The sequence below is a fragment of the Crocodylus porosus genome, unplaced genomic scaffold, assembly GCF_001723895.1.
Source record: "Crocodylus porosus isolate Cpor-Errol unplaced genomic scaffold, CroPor_comp1, whole genome shotgun sequence".
NCBI classification, from domain to species: Eukaryota; Metazoa; Chordata; order Crocodylia; family Crocodylidae; genus Crocodylus; species Crocodylus porosus.
In genome coordinates, this window is record NW_017728921.1 from 8,011,909 (window position 1) to 8,030,511 (window position 18,603).

The 18,603-nt window shown below is 46.9% G+C and overlaps 1 protein-coding gene across 1 annotated transcript in view; it reads left to right on the top strand.

Annotated features, from left to right (window-relative positions):
* The window catches only part of TMEM132C (transmembrane protein 132C), a 219,704-nt gene that overhangs the window by 196,715 nt on the left and 4,386 nt on the right, over positions 1 to 18,603 (top strand). Inside the window, exons 7-9 of the mRNA XM_019539386.1 lie at positions 5,727 to 5,932; positions 6,660 to 6,933; positions 7,990 to 8,181. Coding sequence (XP_019394931.1) covers positions 5,727 to 5,932; positions 6,660 to 6,933; positions 7,990 to 8,181 — 672 coding nt within the window. The remainder of the gene's footprint in view (positions 1 to 5,726; positions 5,933 to 6,659; positions 6,934 to 7,989; positions 8,182 to 18,603) is intronic.

Below are 18,603 nucleotides of genomic sequence, written 5' to 3' on the forward strand. Positions count from 1 at the left end.
GGAAAATACATTTGCATAAGCTGGATCTTTCTGCATTTTTAGATGCAAAAGATAAAAGAAAGCTTCAAAGAAAGGAAATGGGTTTTTTCAGTAAAAAAATGTAAGCATTGGTAAAGGGAAGCTTGTGCGGATGAAACCTCCAGCGTCTCTCATCCCACGAGTTTTTGTGAGGAAGAATCACGGGTGACAGATGATAGTCCTGTTGTTTAATGAACTTCTGAAAGAGTCTCTGATATCTTGATGATAGATGATAGAACAGAATAACAGGAAAAGCTTCATTATAATAACTTTAAATTTTGTAGACAAAAACACTGAACTCCACAGTTGGTGTCCAAGTTGTTCACTCACTTGAACGACAGCGTCCATAGTGCATCAGAGAAGTGATTCCAAACCTAACTTTCCTGACAGCACCCACAACCCCCAAATATTTCTCGTTTTTAGAGGCTCAGTTTTTCAGTGAGAAGTTGAACAGGAGACACGTCTTGCAGAAGCAAAAAAAAAAAGTTTTATTTGATACTGAATAAAAAATGATTAAATACTGAAAGTGCTTTCTAGTGAAAAAGATAAAATATCATGGAAAAAGTGCTTGCTTGGGAATTTTCCCATCTGATCTAATCTCAGCATATCTAGTTTCCCTCACTCTTCAGAAAGAAAGAAAGAGTAATACTAGAAAAAACGCTCCTTGTTCCAGTCGGTAAAATGATTATGTAATCACCGATCATTACAATGCATCCTAGAGGGAGGGTGATACGTGAAAAATTGTGCTGTAAATGGAGAACGTGGCGTGTATGTAAATGAACAGGAGAGCACAGTAAGCTGAGGACTGGTTTGAACCTCTCCAAAAATATAAAGTGATGGGGATCTGATGTCCCCCTAGTCCGAGCTCAGCTAAGCCTGCCCATCGTGCAGGGGGTTAGCAACTCTTAGAGGCCTCCTGATTTGTGTCACGGGGCACTTAGGTGCCCTGTTCCTATGAAGGGATAAGGGCAGCTGCCAATCTTCAGGGCAGCTCAGGTGCCGGTTGCTGGGGCAACCGCACTGGTCAGGTGACCAGAAGGGGGCAGAGCCAGGCCTTTATAAACAGCCCAGGCTGAAGCCTAGGAGGCAGTTCCCCTCTGGCAGCCTAAGGAGCGGGAGATCTGCAGCAGAGCAGAGCAGAGCAGAGCAGAGCGCAGCCGCCTGGCTGACTGGGCGTTTACATGATGAGACGGGGGAGAGACCCCTGACAGGAACGTACGTTATAGCCGGGAGGCTTAGTTTTGTGTTGCAGCCGGTTGGCTTATAGCTTTGGGTTTCCTGTTTGGTTTGTTATTGTTCCACCGGAGGACTGGGTGAGGCTGTAGGGGTTGGAGGAGCCTCAGGGGAGCTCCCCAGTAGCGTGGGGGTTCCTGGAGCCCTGTAAGGGCAAAGCGACTGGTGCGGGGGAAGGCACAGCTGTTTGGTGCCGGGGTGGCGTGTCGTTTGGGGGGGGGGGGTGTTGACCCCAGCCCTGGGTGGGCGATAGCCTGAGAAGCCTGAGCGGGGCGGAAGACCCAGACAGAGGGTCAGGGGGCCAGGCACGGCTACGGCCACCTGAGCCCCAATCATGGGAAACGCGGGAGCCGAGACCCGAGGTGCGCGCGAGACCGCGGGAAGCACTAGGCACCGGCCCGAGTGCGGGTGACCGTGGGAAGCGCGAGAGACAAGGCCCGAGTGCGGGCAAGATCGCGGGAAGTGCAGGGCGCAGGCCGGAGTGCAGGTGACCATGGGACGTACAGGAGGCAGGCCCCAGTGGGGCACTACCCGTAAGGGAGAAGCCCCTCAAAGGGGCAAGCCCACTGAGAAGCCCGGTGAGGGCAAGGAACACAGAAGCGTGGAGAGACTGGCCCCAGTGGGGCACTGTCTGTGTGGGGGAAGCCCCAGGAGAGGGCGCGTACGGAGGGAAGCCCCAGGAGAGGGCGCATACGGGAGAAAAGGGCCCGGTGTGGGTGACCAGTCAAGCAGAGGCCTTTTGAGAGGGCCTCTAGAGAAGGTATATTGGCAGGATAACGTCTGGAAGATCTGCGAGGCTTGGGGCGTGCTAAAGGGGAGGTTGGAGACACGCGTAGCCCATAAGGCTGGCGGGGTGCATCAGGTCACTCCTTACAGAATAGGGGTCAGGACGAATGTAGCACTGTGTCCAGGAGAAAGAGGGCAGCCTCCCTTATAAAATTATATAACAGCAAGACGTGGCGGGCGAGAACGAGGGTGCTGAATCGCCTACTTGGCACGGTAAAGGGGGCGCTAGAGAGATCATGGCCGCTCCTAGGCCCCGCTCCGTGACAGTTTGTCCAGCAATACATGCACAATTGGTGTGCTTGGTATTTTTGAGGTTAGTTGCTGGTTAAGCCTGGGGACTGTAGCCCTTTCTAAATCCTCACAGGAATTAGTGTATTTGGATTGAGAAGTGCTCACCGAAGCCTTTTTATATTATGTTTTAAAGCGAGACTGTGTGGGGTAAGGATGGAGGAAGTGATCTCTGTGCTTCTCATCCCACTCACCCGTTCATAACTAAGCTTACCTGGGATTTAGTGATTACAGAAGCTGCAGACAAAGCAAGATACTAATGGGGCCTTTCCAGGAGCCACTGCCCTATTCTTATGCATATGGAGAGGGTGTACACATTATGATCTAGGTACTGCCTTCCTGTGTTTAAATCCAACTTAAAAGCAATCTATAAGTATCCGAGAGAGATGGCTGTGATATGGAATAAGTTGTCCTGGAAACACAGGGTCTCCACGAAGTGTGACATCCCAGGGGACATGCTGGGCAAGGCCACGAGACTCTTGCAAGGGCCCTTGTAAAACTGTTATCTCTTTGCTGTTTCCCTTTATATAAGTTTCTGCACATAATGAGTTGTTTCCACACCACGGGGCTTGCTAAGATACCACAATGGGTACGTGACAGCGCAATAGTTTGGAAGCTGTCGCTGAGGATGGATAAGTCGAGGCTCCCCCTACCACCACGCATATCCACGTGCTACTTCTGTAAAAGGAAAAAGCAGAAGAAAGCATGTGGGTAAGGGGCATTCATGAAGCGTGTAGTCGGTGAAAAGACCAATGGTTTCTTCAGTGCAAGTCCTAAAGGTTGCTGAGGTGGTGGATGCATGCCCAGTCGTGAATATTATCTCCTATCAATTTTAACAGCAGCATAGTAGCTACAGCAGCCACTTACTTAAGATGCCAGATGCTTCTGTTTTCCCAGTTGTTCCTGGCGACTCCACAGAGGTCTATTAGGAGGTTGGAGGTGAGGAAAGATGGAGGCTGGACGTGGGCCCAGAAGCATTTATGAACTGCAGTTTTGCCACTATTGTGTTTTTTCCCTGGGTGGACATGTTTGTCCTGTTACCAACAATGTTTGGCTTCAAATAATATTCAGTCATGTATCTAGGTCCAGTAGATCTGGGTCAGCCGGCAGGCAAACGTTTTCTTTTATCTTCATACCTCTGGATACATATTAATGGGGACCTGTAGAATTAACCAACTGCTATTCAGCAGGTCATGCAGGGAGAGAGAAGGAAAGGATGTCAGAATGGGAATGTTGCTACTCCAGGAAACCTTTGGTCCCCCTTACATCCCTTGCAGAAGTCCCTGTTGCAAGGGGCAATGGGAGTTGGGGTATGGGTGAGGCTGTTCAGCCTCATTGCTCCATAGAAAGACAGAACTAGGGACATAAAAGGCAAGGGCAACCCATAGGGAACAATAAGCTGTATGCCTTGCACGTAGCCCACATGTAAGTGTGCATATGTTATATAGTGCACTTGTGTGACGTTATACGTTGATAATATGAATGGCCTCTTTTGTAAATCACACAAACATAAATAACATATAAAAACAGCACACACATATATATGAAATAAGGGAAACTCTGGCACTGTCAATCCTTTAAACACCACGTGGATTCCCGAAGGCAGTGATTCCCAGCCAGGGTGCTGCAGCACCTTGGGATGCCTCGAGATCCTTTCCAGAGTGCTGTAGGGTGCCACGCTGTGTGAGCGCTGTTAGGTGTGCAGACATAATTCACAAGACAAGCCCAGAGATTTCAAATAGGAATTCATAATGTGGAAAACAGTCTGCCCTGCTGTGGCCTTTCCGAGTTTTTTGCAACAGAAGAATTGCTCTGTAATTTTTTTGTAGTCAAAAGATGAGTGAAAGTTAAGAGCCGGCATTTTCCAAAGAGTGTCTGGAGTCTAACCAGAGGTTCCTTGAGTCTAATGAGGGGGGTGCCTTGAGTATATAAAGGATGAAAATCACTGATTTCGGGCTGAACAGATGGGGCTGACACTGATTTGATAATATGGCATTCACTGAATAGAGCCCCCAGTCTGCCGTCAGCAATTGTATCATTTCATAAACTCTGTTGGTATTGTGCTCTTTGCAGTCTCCCCTTGCAAACTCCCTATCAGATACTATACCAGGAAATAAGCAATGCCAAAATGACCGGAGGATTAGACATACGTGTAGAACTGGGAACAGTTTAAGAGAGCTGGCCCCTGCGTTTATGTGCGGCCGTAGAAGGCACCCATCCGTTTGATTAGCTTGGGGACATGAACTATTCCATCTGATAAACATCGTTTGAACAAAACGGTATGGGAAAGAGAGGGAAAAAAAATCAAAGGGAGCAGATGACAGTATGAATAGCTGTTCAGGTGGGAGGGACATTACCAGCGCTAACAACATTCATTATAGAAGATGAAATAGGCTTCTGAAGGGGAGGGAGAAAGAAGGGGAATTGAAGATATCTGCTGGCTTTACTGTTAATTTCTGCAGACATGCCAGCTCATTTAGTAATGCAACAGCTCCCATTGCTAGCCACTTAATGTATGATTAATGTGTCACAAGATTTCCCCAGACATTTATGACACCTTTAGGAATAGATATGACAATGACTTTATCACACAGAGCCACTTCATACTATCTGCATTCCTCTTAATGATTTATATATTCTGGAGGGATTTTATTCCCTCCCTCTAGTACTCAGTAAGGTAATAAATGAGAAAACTCAATGGTCTGTAAATTACAACATTGATTAAAGAAGTGATTACTGATATAACTCTTACATGACTATGCTAATGCTTGCTTATATTTCAGGACAGTATTTACATGCTAATGATAAATCTACTGCAGTGTTTAGAATTACTCCATGGCTTTAATCAAAATGTAACATTTATAAACAGATAATGTTTATCGCAGAGGAAATGCATTTATTTTTGTTTCCATTTGACACACGCAACCCATTCCAGGGGCAGCTTTATCCGACCGGCGGGTTTCATTAAACCACGATGCCCCGTGCTGACGGCGAAGTCTCTGGTCAGGGGATAGCCTTGATTTGCTGCCTGCATCCAACTAGCCCTGTTTTGGGGTGGTGGGTTCCTCTTAAAGGGAGCCTTTCTCGTTAAAAATTCTGCAGGGATGTCATCAGCTAGTAGCTCATTGCATAACAAATAGAAAATCAACCAGCAGCTTCATAAATAGTATCCAGTCTTTAGGCATCTCCAGCATAATTATGCCTCCCGAGCTGATGGAGGATTTCTGCATTCAGCTGCTTCCATTGTAAAAGGCCATCATTAACATGCGTACGGAGAAGGGAGGCTGTTTTGCTTGTTTTGTTTTTCAGATGCCAGGCCTCTACTTTAAGCCTACTCTGTTGATGCCTTCTTCTCTCTCTCTCTGCCCCCCCCCCACCTCACCCCCCATCTCATCCTTTAGGTTTCTGACAGATGCGACTATGTTTTTGTCAATGGCAAAGAAATGAAAGGCAAGGTGAACGTGCTCGTGAACTTCACGTACCAGTATCTGAGCGCCCCCCTGCAAATCACAGTCTGGGTCCCACGCCTGCCACTTCAGATAGACATTTCAGACACGGAGCTGAGCCAGATCAAAGGCTGGAGAGTCCCCATTGTCTCCAATAAGAGGTGGGGAGTTAGTTGCTTACTTTATCGAGCATTTGACTGCAAAGAATGGCACTGATGTTCATCCCCAGAAAGACCAACCCATAGTGTAGAGTAGGCATCTGCCCCCCGGCTTCCCCTGCAGTTCAGCGGCGCTTGGATCTAGAGCTGTGGTTTGGCCCGCTGTAGATAGCAAAGTGCTTTTCAGATGCACCTAAATAACTTGGGAACAGAAGTCCCATTGCGAGTCATTGATTATCAGGGGGGCTCGTGCTCCTGAGTCAGTCACATGCCTGTCGGCAAGCTGCAGGTTTTGGATCTGGATCCAGCCACTAGTTATGGGGAGTTCAGAAGGGTTTGGTTCTTTGCCTTTTAGTACTACCAAGTCTGGTTTCAAAGCAAAGACGATGATTCACTGTATTTTTTCAGTCCCCTGCATGATGCCACCAGTAATCACCATGGAAGTGCAACGTGCCACGTGCCAGTGAGTTACGACTCCTACAAAGGGCTGGGCGAGGGGGGCTGCCTCTCACCCTGAAGGGCATCTCCGCTCACCTTCTCCTGTGAAGTCTGCTCAGTGCACTGCTCAGAAGGCGATGGCTTTTCTCCTCTGAACTGATCTTACTCAAGGCAGTCCTTTCCCTGCTTAGCTCTCTGCTGCTAGTTTTGACTGCAGAGAAAGAGGCCACGGGGCTGGTTTCCTTCAAAACCTTTTCTTACGCTTCTTTCCTTTATTTGTTTTTCCCGTAAGGCCCACACGAGAGAGTGACGACGAGGATGAGGATGAGCGGAAGGGAAGAGGCTGCACGCTCCAGTACCAACACGCCACGGTGCGAGTCCTGACCCAGTTCGTCGCCGAAGATGCTAGCCCGTGGGGCCAGCTCAGCTACTTGCTGGGCCCCGACTGGCAGTTTGACATAACAGACCTGGTGACCGACTTTATGAAGTTAGAGGAGCCGCACGTTGCCAGACTGCAGGAAGGAAGGATTCTCATCGGACAGGAAGTGGGTATGACGACAATGCAGGTACGTCAATGGAGCTTGACCTTACGTGTCCCTGGCGGGTCCGCTCCGGTGATCTGCTGAGACGTTCCCGTTTGCCACAGAACGATAATGTGCAATGGCTAATTTGGAACCGTGCATGCAACGCTTCCCCTCCGCTTAATTAAACTGAAGCAGGAGCCCTTGCCAATGTAGTTTCAGCTTCCGACTGTACTGAGTATATAAGCCTCTCCCTACAAGGAAGAGCAGCCTGCGGACTGTGCTCTCCTTCCCAGGGGCTTCAGTGAGAGCTGCGGCTGTCATTGCCCACGGCATTTGTTCTGATGGCCAGACGCTTGCTGCTTGCAAATCTAAGCCTATGCTAATTGACCCCAATTGAGTATGTGGCCCATTATGCTTGAAATCTCCCCCAAACTAGTGCTCCAACAGCAAACTTAGCCACAAGTCACAGATCTAAGTTTGGGAGGTTGCATTCATTGATTAGCTATCCTCCGCCCCCCGGAAAGGTTCAAAGAGGCACATAGGAAATGGCTATGCAGGGGTGACTGGTATGAAAGGGAATGATTTCCCACTGGAGAACAGGCACGGTGCTCCATTGCAAACAGCAGGGAGATAGAAATGACAGTCTCCAAATGTGAAAATGAAGGTCAAATCCTGGATGGTGCCATGAGGCTCCTGGCTCATTTGAAACTAAGCATCTGGCTAGGATCATGTGCCCCTAGCACTCTTTCCTGCCCAAGCAGGGGGTTGGACTCGATGATCTGTTGAGGTCCCTTCTGACCCTAATATCTATGAAGTTCCTGGGAGATGACAATGCTTGGTGCCTTGTAGGATGGGGAAGGATGCTTTATACCCAGGCATGTGGGAAAGTGATTCAAAGAAGATCCTTCTCAAGGAAGTATTTGATTTGGTGGCTTTGAGTGAAAACCATCAGGCAGGTGTCTCTTGCCTCTGCATGAAACTAGATAATCTTTTCCAGTGTGTTTCTGGACTAAGACTTTGGAGGCAAATAAGTGGGGAGAAGGAACACTAAGTATTGAACCCCCTTCTTGACACAGCTCTGTTTTGGTTTCTCCAAAGGTTTTGTCTCCTCTCTCTGACTCCATTCTGGCAGAGAAGACAGTGACAGTGCTTGATGACAAAGTGACTATCACGGACCTGGGAGTCCAGCTAGTGGCTGGGCTGTCGCTCCTCCTTCAGCCAAGCACAGCCAGCAGCCGAGCTATCGTTGCTACAGCCATCGCCCAGGAGCTGCTTCATACTCCTAAGCAGGTAATGTGCACTTGGCTCTTCACCGTTGCCGGTGTATTGATGTGTAGATTTGCATCCCGCCATCCTTCAGTTCCAGCCCCGATGCATGCCTGTAGGCCTGTCTCTACACAGGGACCGTGGGGAGTTGGCCTGTCTTGGTCCCCTCTGCAAATTTTAAGCTTGACCCTCAATGAAAGGTCCAAAGCCAAACAGTCTCGTTTCTCTCCTGGCTTTTAAAACAATTCCCTTAAATAATGCAATCTTTGCAGCTAGCCCCAGCCTTTATTATACTCTCTCCCAAGCTGTTCATGAGCACCGGTCCCCACTTGCCATGAGCCTTGCTCTTGTTTTGCATGTCACAGAGCGGGAAGCTCTGTGCATCGCAATGATTTAACATTTGGAAGCGCTGTAAAGTAGCAGGGGGAGAAAGCTGAGTGCTGGAGCCGCAGCAGACAGCCAGGCTCCTCTCTGCTTTTATTCTCCAGGTTGCCTCAGTTGGGTTACTTGTTCAGCTCATTAGGGCACTGGTGTGTTGACCCTGCCTAATTTAAAGCCTGCAAGTTTCCATCTTGGCTGAGGAGGAAGGGCATTGAGGAATGTGTTTCAGGTCACAAGCCCTGTGGGTTGGAGGAATGGCAAACAGCATCCAGCGAAGGCACAGAGCTGCTGTAGAGTAGATGAAAAACAAGGGGGTCAGCAGCAATGGAAACTATAAAGAGCTGCCCACTCAGTGTTGATGGCTATAATGCCATCCTCAGCTTTCACAAACCCTGTATTTCATCTCGCATAAATAGGAATGAGCTCAAGTCAGGTTTTACAGCTCATTTTCATGATTATCGCTACCTAATTTTCTGGAACGCAAGAATAATTGCGATTTGTTTTTACAGCTTGGTAGTTAGTGGCAGAATGGCATCCCAGCTAGGAGAAGGACATGCTGCCCATCTGTCTAATTTACTTCACCCTCAAAGCACCTCAGTCTTATGCAATTAGCCCATTTATGTCCTTCTTCAGGACTTCCTTTTGCTCTCCTCAACAGATGCAGAGACTGCAGTAGCAAAAGCTAGAAACGAATCTAAAGAGCATGAGGCCGAGTGGCTGACTAGGTCATACGGCTGGTAGAAAATAAAACAGCCTGGGTAACCAGAGGGGCTGCACATTTGAGCTAAGTGAGCAGAGACGTTTACCAAAATCGGTTCATGATATATGACGACACGGTGTTTCATCACCAGCGGTGCACAGTGGGACGTGCTGTGTCACGTCCTGACACGCTGGCAAATAACATGTAACTGCAACCAACACGTTATGAGAGAACACAATTCACAGGAGTAATATACAGCTGGAAAACTACAGTGATAATTAGTTCTAAATAAAGTTTTGAAATGAAATGCCAGGTCCCATCCCGTCCTGTCCCATTCCCACCCCCCTCCCGAGTGTAGTTTTGCAATAAGAATGTTTTGGTCGTGCAATCTTTTTCCTGGAATATTTTGTCACAAGTTGCTGTTATTTTGGGAGCTTTCCATTTATTCAAAGTTGGCTTTTCACAGGGAAAAATGTGCACCAAAAATTTCTGGCCAGTTTTGTTCATTCCGTTTTTAAAGGAAAAATCGGTGCCCTAAGAGAGGGGCCTGAGCATCTCCCGACTGTAGTGTGCTCTCTTTCAGCCCAGAGCCACAGGCAGCAGCTCTGCACCTGGACAGTCTTGGCTTTGGTCTTCAGAGGATGGAGAGCAGAGCAGGCACAAAAGGCAATTAGATCCCTAATTCCCTCTATGCCTCTAAAAGATTTCCCTCTGTGGACTGTCTTTTTTTTTTTTCCCCCCTAATTAATTTGCACACTCTTCTGCCTGAACCCACTTTGTGTGCTGGAAGTAGGTAATTGGAGCTTGTACTTAAACCTGGAAAGAGGATGCTGCACTTTTCTCAAGGAGTTTCATTTGGCTTCAAATTGTAGGGTAACGTGTCCTGGTAATTTAGTTGACAAGGAAAGTGCAGGTGATCAAATAAGTTGCTTATGTATCAGGAAGAGGCTTTTTTATGCAACTGAAAATGGAAGAGTGCTTGGGAAAAATATTTCACAGAAGTGCCTGGTGATACAGGAGTATAGGTTGTAACCATGTTGGTCTAAGGCAGGGACGGGGAATTATTTCAGGCAGAGGACCGCTGAGTTTTGGCAACCCATCGAGGGCCGCATGACAGGCAGCCAGGGCAGATAAATATTAATTTTCTAAATTTTTTAGGGGTCCCGCGGGCCGGATAGAATGGCCTGGAGGGCCACATCCGGCCCGCGAGCCACATTTTGCCCACCTCTGGTCTCAGGACGTAGGCCTAGATTGATTCATAGATTGATTAATTCATAGATTGATCAAGCTGTAGATTCATAGATTGACTGTAAGGCTGGAAGGGGCCTCGGAAGATCATTGGGTCCAGCCCCCTGCACCAGGCAGGAAAGACAGCTGGGGTCAGGTTCTTTGGGTAAAACTGATACCTTTTGTTAGACCAACTTAAATAGTTGGGAAAATTCTTCTTAGCAAGCTTTTGGGTAAAGTACCCTTGATCAGGCCAAGGAAGCACGTGCAGTTGGTGTGCGCTCTTCCTGGATGGCAGGAATAGTAAAGCAACCAGAGGCTGGGCTGCATGCAAGAAAGGCAGACAGTGAAGATGTCAATTGAGGTGTCAATGGGTGAGTCAGTGGTGATACTGGATATATCCATTGTGACAGGTTCTGATTTTCAGAGGTGTTCTACTTCGTTTAAATAAGACCCATGTTATGGTGTCACTTGTTGAGCAGCTAAAAATTGGGAGACCCCAAGTACTATTCACACGTTATTTGTGTTTTTTTCTCTTTTGCAAAAGTTGCTGATGCAAATTTTAATGGTGACATTCGGAGAGAAAAAAACCCACCTTGCCGTCTTGGATGAGTGGGGCGGGGATTATTTTTCTCAGAAATAATTGACTCCAACTGAAGGTTGCCCCGTGCAAGAAACAGTTACATATCCTTAGTCAAATATTTTCATTGGCTCCATTTTGATGGCTTCTATAGCCAAGTATCAATGTAGATTAGGTAAAGTCCCTAGGTAAATGCTCTGGCATATCAATACTGTTCCTAATAAATTAAACAGGATAGGCCCATAGTTCATTAGGAAGGCATGACTCCGTATTAGGTATTGTGCTGTAAGAAATCCTTCATTGTCACATGAATGAATTGAGTGTTTCAACTATGACTTTTTTTTTTAATGAAGATGAGATAAGTTCCTTGAGTGCAATAGCAGCTGTAGTTCTGCAGTGAGTAATGGGAAGAGGTCAAAGTACAAATTCTTAAAAGTTGGCAATGTACCCAAGTACTCAGTGACCCAGAGAAGGTAAGCAAGGATTTTTTAAATTTGGATATTAGGTGAAAATATCTGTTGACTAAATTAATTAGCCAGTCTGAGCCTGTGGGAGACGGTATACCCACATCTGTTATTGAAACGGGGCCTTGGAGAAGCCAAGTTGGACCGCCTTGGACACGTGTTTCTGAACATTTGGAGGCTGGAGCTATGAATGATCTATTGTTCATGTCCATCTGCTGAGGTAGCCTGCTATCCCATTTGGCCTGGGGTATACTGTTGGACAGACACAGCCAGTCTCCAAGAGTTTCCCTCTTCCAGTTGTCAAGGAAAGGAGACCCCCCCAGTATTTAAGTATGTTTTCTCCACTGAGTGGGCATTGAGGACTGATGATTTGGCCTCCTTTGAGGAAGAAGCCTGTAGTTGTGTCAAAATCTGCCATTGTGGAATATAGCATTTGGCTTAATAAATTGAAATGGGAAAATGGATACAAGAAAAGAGAGTGGGTACAAAAAAACCACTAGTTAATAGCTACACATGGTCGTGTATCTTGCAGCACTGCTGGGAAAGTGCAGAAATCTCCTTAGGTAAAATGACTGTTGCCTGTTTTTCATGCTCTGCTGCTGTGAGGTGGTGTCGGCATGTCCAGTTCCCTTCCTTGGGGCACGCTCCATCTTTCCATTCATGCACACAGCTTCTCTCAGCATAAAAGATAGGAGCCAAGCCTGCAAGGTGCTCAGTCTCAGGGAATTCAGATCCCACTGACTTGGGTAGGAGTCAAGGGCGCTCAGAACCACTGGAGATTAAAGGAGCAAAACAGGTTGGGGTTGCTTACATCCCCTTAAAATATGGGTTGACCTGATGCTATTCTGCTGCACCAGTTGTCCTACAGCCAAGGGAGTTCAACAGAGTCACAAGGTTAAATAACAGCCATTAAGATCCTTATTTTCCACTTACACGGAGGTCCATCGCACCATTTTGGCAGTGCAGATTACAAGCAGATGATACTTACACCTACTTACAACCCTGTTACACTACAGACCAGCTCAATAAAGCCATAATCTACATTTCAACACCCTGATCCCATGAAAAAATGACTGAGCAAATAGGATCTGCTGGGTACGAGTGTTATTTTTTCCTTTTCCTCTCTTGGAAGGAGCACGGTGCTTGAAGCGGTTGCCCAGAAATCCCATGATTTGCCGTTGCCTTTGGTGACCCAGCACAACCAAGGACCATCACAAGCAAACCAGGCGCTTTGTGATTTATTTGCAAAGGATCGTTGAATGCATGTTCTGTTATGAGATGCAGTCAGCAGTACATACTGGCCTGCATCTACATTTCCCACACTCTACATTTCAAGGCCAGGGGAAACAAATGGGCTATGCAGCCTTCCTTGAAAGCCAAGCAAAAAGGCCTGTTTGTGGTATCTTTACACTGAGGGTCATTCTGAAGTAGTCTGAGCCACATGAGCCTTCGCACTTATATATTACCTGGCAGCTGCTGCCCATTGAATCAGTCTGCCCGCTCCTTCTGTTCACGGTTCTAACTCTGCGCAATAGAAGTGAGATGCAGAAGTGTTGGGAATCAGCAGCCGGGATTCATAGGATTGCTGCTGGCAGACGTCCTACATTTGCAGCCTGCCATGCTTGCAGACATACTAGGAGAGCTTCTGGACTTGGGGTGGGCCGAGCTGCCGATGGGGTTTTTACTGTAGATGGTGTGTGTGCATGAGATTGAGGGCAGCCTTAAGGTTAACCCTGAGCTGCAGTATTTCAAACTGGGACAGAAGGAGATTTCAGGGTCCTAGGACCCCAATAGAGACAGGTCTAGCATCAGCAGTTCTGCTGCCACTGATGTAATTAGACAGGAGACATCAGAGACTTCAACTAGGCTGCTCCCCTACTGTTTTTAGGGCTTTAAAGGTTAAAACTGCCACCGTAAAATGGACTTGGAGCCTCACAGACAAATGGGACCGGTCCCAAAGCATGGGTTTCATGTGTTCTCTATAGGACGTGCCTGCATCAGCTCCGCTTTCTGAATCCAAGTTTCCTTTGCTAGATTCAACTTGCCTGAATGCACGCATTTAAGGGATGGTGGCTCTGGTGCAATCAGGTAATACACAAATTTTGAAACATCTGGCAATAAAAATGGCCTCAGTTTTGATCAGTCAAACATATGCCCTACTGTTCGTGTGAGAGGCAAGGATTTCTTAGGGTGACAACTTTTATTGGACCAGCTGTATGATTGGGAGAGCTGGGCAAGCTTTCGAATGCGAGACATTCTTTCCTGCGTACGTTGTAGCCTGAAAACTTGCTAATTTTTTTCCCCAACTATTTAAGTTGGTCTAGTAAAAGAGATCAGACTCACCTAAAAACCCGTGTCAGGCATTTTTTCATGCACCTTTCTGATTTTTTTTCCCCCTCTTACAAGACAAGTCCTCTAATTACAAGAGGCAGGAAATGAGGGAGAGAAAGACATTTGCAGGTTGGAGAACACAGGCTGGTTTTATAAAGGAGGATAATCTGTCAAATGGCATCTTTGGGCTCACCACCAAATACAGAGAGATGTGGTTCTAGGCCAAGAAAGGTGGGAGAGGTGCAGATGGTCAGCATAAGATCAAGGGGAAAACAGGCTGGTCTGATGTGTGGGAACCTGGTTACGTGGTGAACAGATGAGGTGTTTGGAGAAGAACATGAAGAAAACCACGAACAGAAAGTGTCTGGATAAAGGCAGTTCTTCGTGTGCTTAGGAAACATCACATCGTTTGGAAATCAAACGCCACCGTGGGAAGCAAATTCTTCAGCTCTTCTGAATGGGGCTCTGCTGTCATTAACAATGATCTCATGTGCGGGATCGGACTCGCCTCCCATCTTCCTAGTGACCACATAAATCATCCCATCTTCCAGGAGACATCGACGGTCATGTGGCTTGTGGTTTATTGGTTTACAAAGAGCAAGGTGGAACGAACGGGGATGTGAGAGAGAGGGAAAGTGTGGGGAGAGAAAGAGTGAAAAAGTAGCTAATGGGTAATCTCTCAAACTATTTGTTTATGCTTAATAATTAATGAACACAGGCATTTGTCACCTCAACGTGCAGGCGTCGGACTAGGGCAGCAGCTCTGCAGATAAGAAGACTCCCATCCATCTTCATCTGTTGATAGTAATTGGAGGACCTTGTCAGAGAATCAGAGGGGATTTATTGATGCGGTACATAGGATTTGCAGAAACAGCTCTTTGAAGGACACGGCACTAAATCATTTCTATTTTTTTTTTTTTTAATTTTTTTTTTTTTTTTAAGCCTTTCAGAATTTCTAATCATTTGGGAAACTCACTTCCTTCCCCTGCCTTCAGCTTGCCTTTAACAAAGTGAATGCATGAAGATGATCTTTTGCCAAATAGAATATTTGGGCTGATTAAATGTATTTGGGCAGGTTTGGGGATTCATTCTCTCTTGCTCTTTTTTCTCCCTGCTTTTACTTCAAAATATCTCTGATCTAACCGTGACAGCCTTGTGTTCGATTGGTTCTTCTTATATAGGACCCCTGAAAAAACAACAAAAAGTGAATACTGACTGAAAATAGTAGCTGGGTTACACGAGGCTGTGTTGACAAGAGTAAAACACACTTGCGTGCCTAAACTTCAAATGACAGCTCGTTGCCAGGGAATGCGAGCTTGTAGAGAGAGGGCTGGCTGCACTCCCTCTGATTCAGTTAGTCTGCAAGGTGCACATCTATCCTGCCTTCTGTTATTGAAGTCGGCTGCCACGTCTGGAGTTGTTTGACAAACCCTGGTTTTGGTTGTTTCTAACTTGGCCAAACCTATAGCATTTGAGCTGAAGTTTTCCATCCTGGGTGTCTGCTTTGGCCTCATTTTGAAAATTTCAGTAAAAATAGTTCAGCCATTTCTGAGAACGAGGATAGGGAGAAAATGCACTATTTCGTGAAAAGTTGTTCACAACTCTTTCTTTGAACATCTTCATCATGGATGGGACTAGGCGCCAAAAAGAGAGATGGGAACTAAACGGGTGCTTGTACATGTGATGGGGATTTAGCCCCCTAAATTGAAATGGTGGGTTTTAATTGTGCCAATTAAAAACCTGCCATTTCAGTGTAGGGGTTTCCATCACTAGTTATGGTGAGGGGTCGATCCCTTTTTTTTCCCCCACATAGCCTGCCTGCATCTCCCATGGCTGGGGGGCGAGCTGTCAGTGGGCCAAACTGCCCCTGAACTGCAGGGGCCCCCGGTCCTTCCCTCCATGGCAGCAGTATCCCTTGGGGCTGCCCGGGCAGGTGGGTGCTACGCCAGCTCAGAGGCAGCACCCAGCCTGATCCAACTTCTCCAAGCCCAAGCTGGGGCAGCATCCAGCCTGCTAGCAGCCCTCCCAGACAGCCCTGGGGGTGCCACTGCTGCAGAGGGAAGGACCGGGATGCCCCGCAGCCCAGGGGCTGCTTGTTCCACCGGCTGCTCACCCCCGACTGCAGGAGACATGGGCAGGCTCAGTGGCAAGAAGAAAAAACGGATCAGGCCCCTTCCCATTTCTACCTTCAGCCCACCTCTCCCGTGGTAGGGGGCCTGCTGTCAAAAGGCTGCAATGTGACAAATAGCTACACTGCAAACTAAACTACATGCAAATGTGGTTTAGTTTGCAACATAACAGACTCGTTTAAATCATAAAAAAGCAACCTTGCAGGTGTACAGCATGATTCAATTATACCACAAAAATGGGCAATGTTCATCACGTGTACAAGAACTCTTAGGAGTCAGAAAGAGAGACGGAAGATGGATGAAGAGTCAAGGATTGTGGGCGACTTGGTCGTGGAGACTTGTGCTAAGAACTGGAGGAACGAGAAAGAGGGTAGAGCCAAGATGTGGAAGGGAGACAGGGCTTTCCCGAAAAAGAGACTGGGAGGAGGAGATGGGGGAAAGTACCAGGACTGGACAGTTAAGACAATTGAATGTGAATCTGCAGAGTGAAATTCTGTCCTTGCCCCTGACACAGCGTTCCCATGCAATACGGGGAAAGTCACGTAACCCAAACTTTTCACAGCTGGCCACCAATGAGATGCTGCTCTTTTTTCGGGGTCCATGATTTGAGACCCTGAGGTCTGATTTGCAAAAGCAGCGAGCACGCACAAATGCATAATAGTGACCTGGAGGACTGTGAACATCTGGAGCGCTATATGATGTGGCATTCGGGGAAGAATCGGGTCCTAGTTGTCTCCGGTTGACAAAGTCAGCAAGCCCTTTGACCTCAGTCACGCTGTCCCTCAGTTTCCTGTGTAAAGTGGGGATGCAAGTGTTATTTTCTTGTGAAAAGGAAGACTTGTCAATCACTCGGGCATTACATTGATGACCATATAAGACGTAGGTACAAAATAACTCAAGAGCTTGGCAATATTAGAAATATGTGGTGGAGAGCAAGGACAGTTTTTGGACTAGGGCTTTTTGGTAGCCGTGATAAACCCCAAGTACTAGGCATGTGTGCTTCCAGGACTGAGGCACTGCTTTCTCTCACTTACAAGAAAAATATTTCCTAATATCTATAGTCAAAAGGGGGAGATGCCTCATTGGAAGCTAATTGGTGTGAAGCGCATTGGCTGGAAACGTTCAGATCTTGTTCCAGGGCCCTGTGCAAGACGGTACTATGAGCCTAGCAGCTCGGGTCACGTGAAGTTTATTTGGGAAGCGGCGTAGAGAAAAATCAGACAGTGGAGGAAATTTTTGGAAGCTGCTTGTCAGGTAGAGGAGCCCCAGTCCTCCCAAAAACTGCTCTGAGCCCCAGGCATTTGCCTTCCCTGGCACTAAACAAAAATAGCCTCTGAGATGGGGCAGCTCCATTTGAGTCTGAAACTCAGCTCTCAGTCTTCACTGCAATTTAATGGTACCATTTTAACAAGGGACTCGCAAGCGTTGGGTTATCCAGGGCTAGACTGACATGTTGGTAGGATAAATAGTACAGGTTTTTGCTAAAAAAAAAAATAAAACTCCAAAAAAATGACACTTTAAACTCAGCATGTTCCCTCGCCCAGCCCGGCGCGTGCCCAGATGAGGCAGCGCATTGCTTCAACCCGGCTCTGCAGTGTCTGTACAGATCGGGTGCTTCAGTGGAGCTTTTTGGTGCTTTTATCTAATAGCTGATTGAATCGGCGTTAGCTAAAAGCTCCAAAACGTCTTGCTGAAGCGCCTGATCTTTACAGGGTTGAAGTAATGCGCTGCTGCTTCCAGTAAGTGCCGTTTGGGGGTTTTTGGATATTTAATGTCTGCAAGCAGCCACGGCAATGGCTCATGGGTGCTGATCACCGGCTAATATTTTTCAGTGGGTGCTTGAGCCCCGGAGCACCCACAGGGTCAGCGCCTGTGCAGGCACTGGACGGAGCTGAAGGAAGCAATAATGAGACAGAAGGAGCATGCAAGAAAATCATCGGTGTTGCTGTTTTATGTATGATAGTAGGTAAAACCATGAGCAGGATTGGGGTTATATTGTGCAAAGGACAGTACACATAGATAAGAAGCGAATTATCCTGTTTCAAATATGCATAAGCAAGCAAGACAAAGGAGGACGAATTATCCACACTCCACAGATGGTGAACAGAAACGCTGGTTTGCCCAAGGTCACTTAGAAAGTATGTGGCAAAACTAAGTGCTGAATTCCAGTTTCCTGAGTCACATGATTTTTTTCTGTCTTTTCTTTTTCTTTCCCTCCTTCCTTCTCATTTGGTCTCTCTTGTATACTCTGACTCCAGAAAAACTCAGTATCGGTAGGTGACCTCCGTCCCATTTGCATTTATGCTTGAACTTTCACCAGGATTGTGCTTCCCATTGAAGGTGGCTGTTTTGCCGTTTGCATTACTGGATGAGAAAAAAGGAAAAACCCAAATTTTTTAGAGACGCAAAATATCGGTGGCATAAAAATTAGCTAAAGTAAAGGTTGAACATGCACCATTCCTCAGCAAGAATGGCCTTACTTCCTAGAGGTCAGTTTGCCACCACTAGAGATTTCCAAACTGTAAATCTTACCATAGATTAGTCAATAAAAGTCATGCACTGCAGCTTTCACTTCAGCTCGCTCAACCATCTCCGAGTTGTTTATCTAATGAAAGATCTGCTGGTTTAATCCCC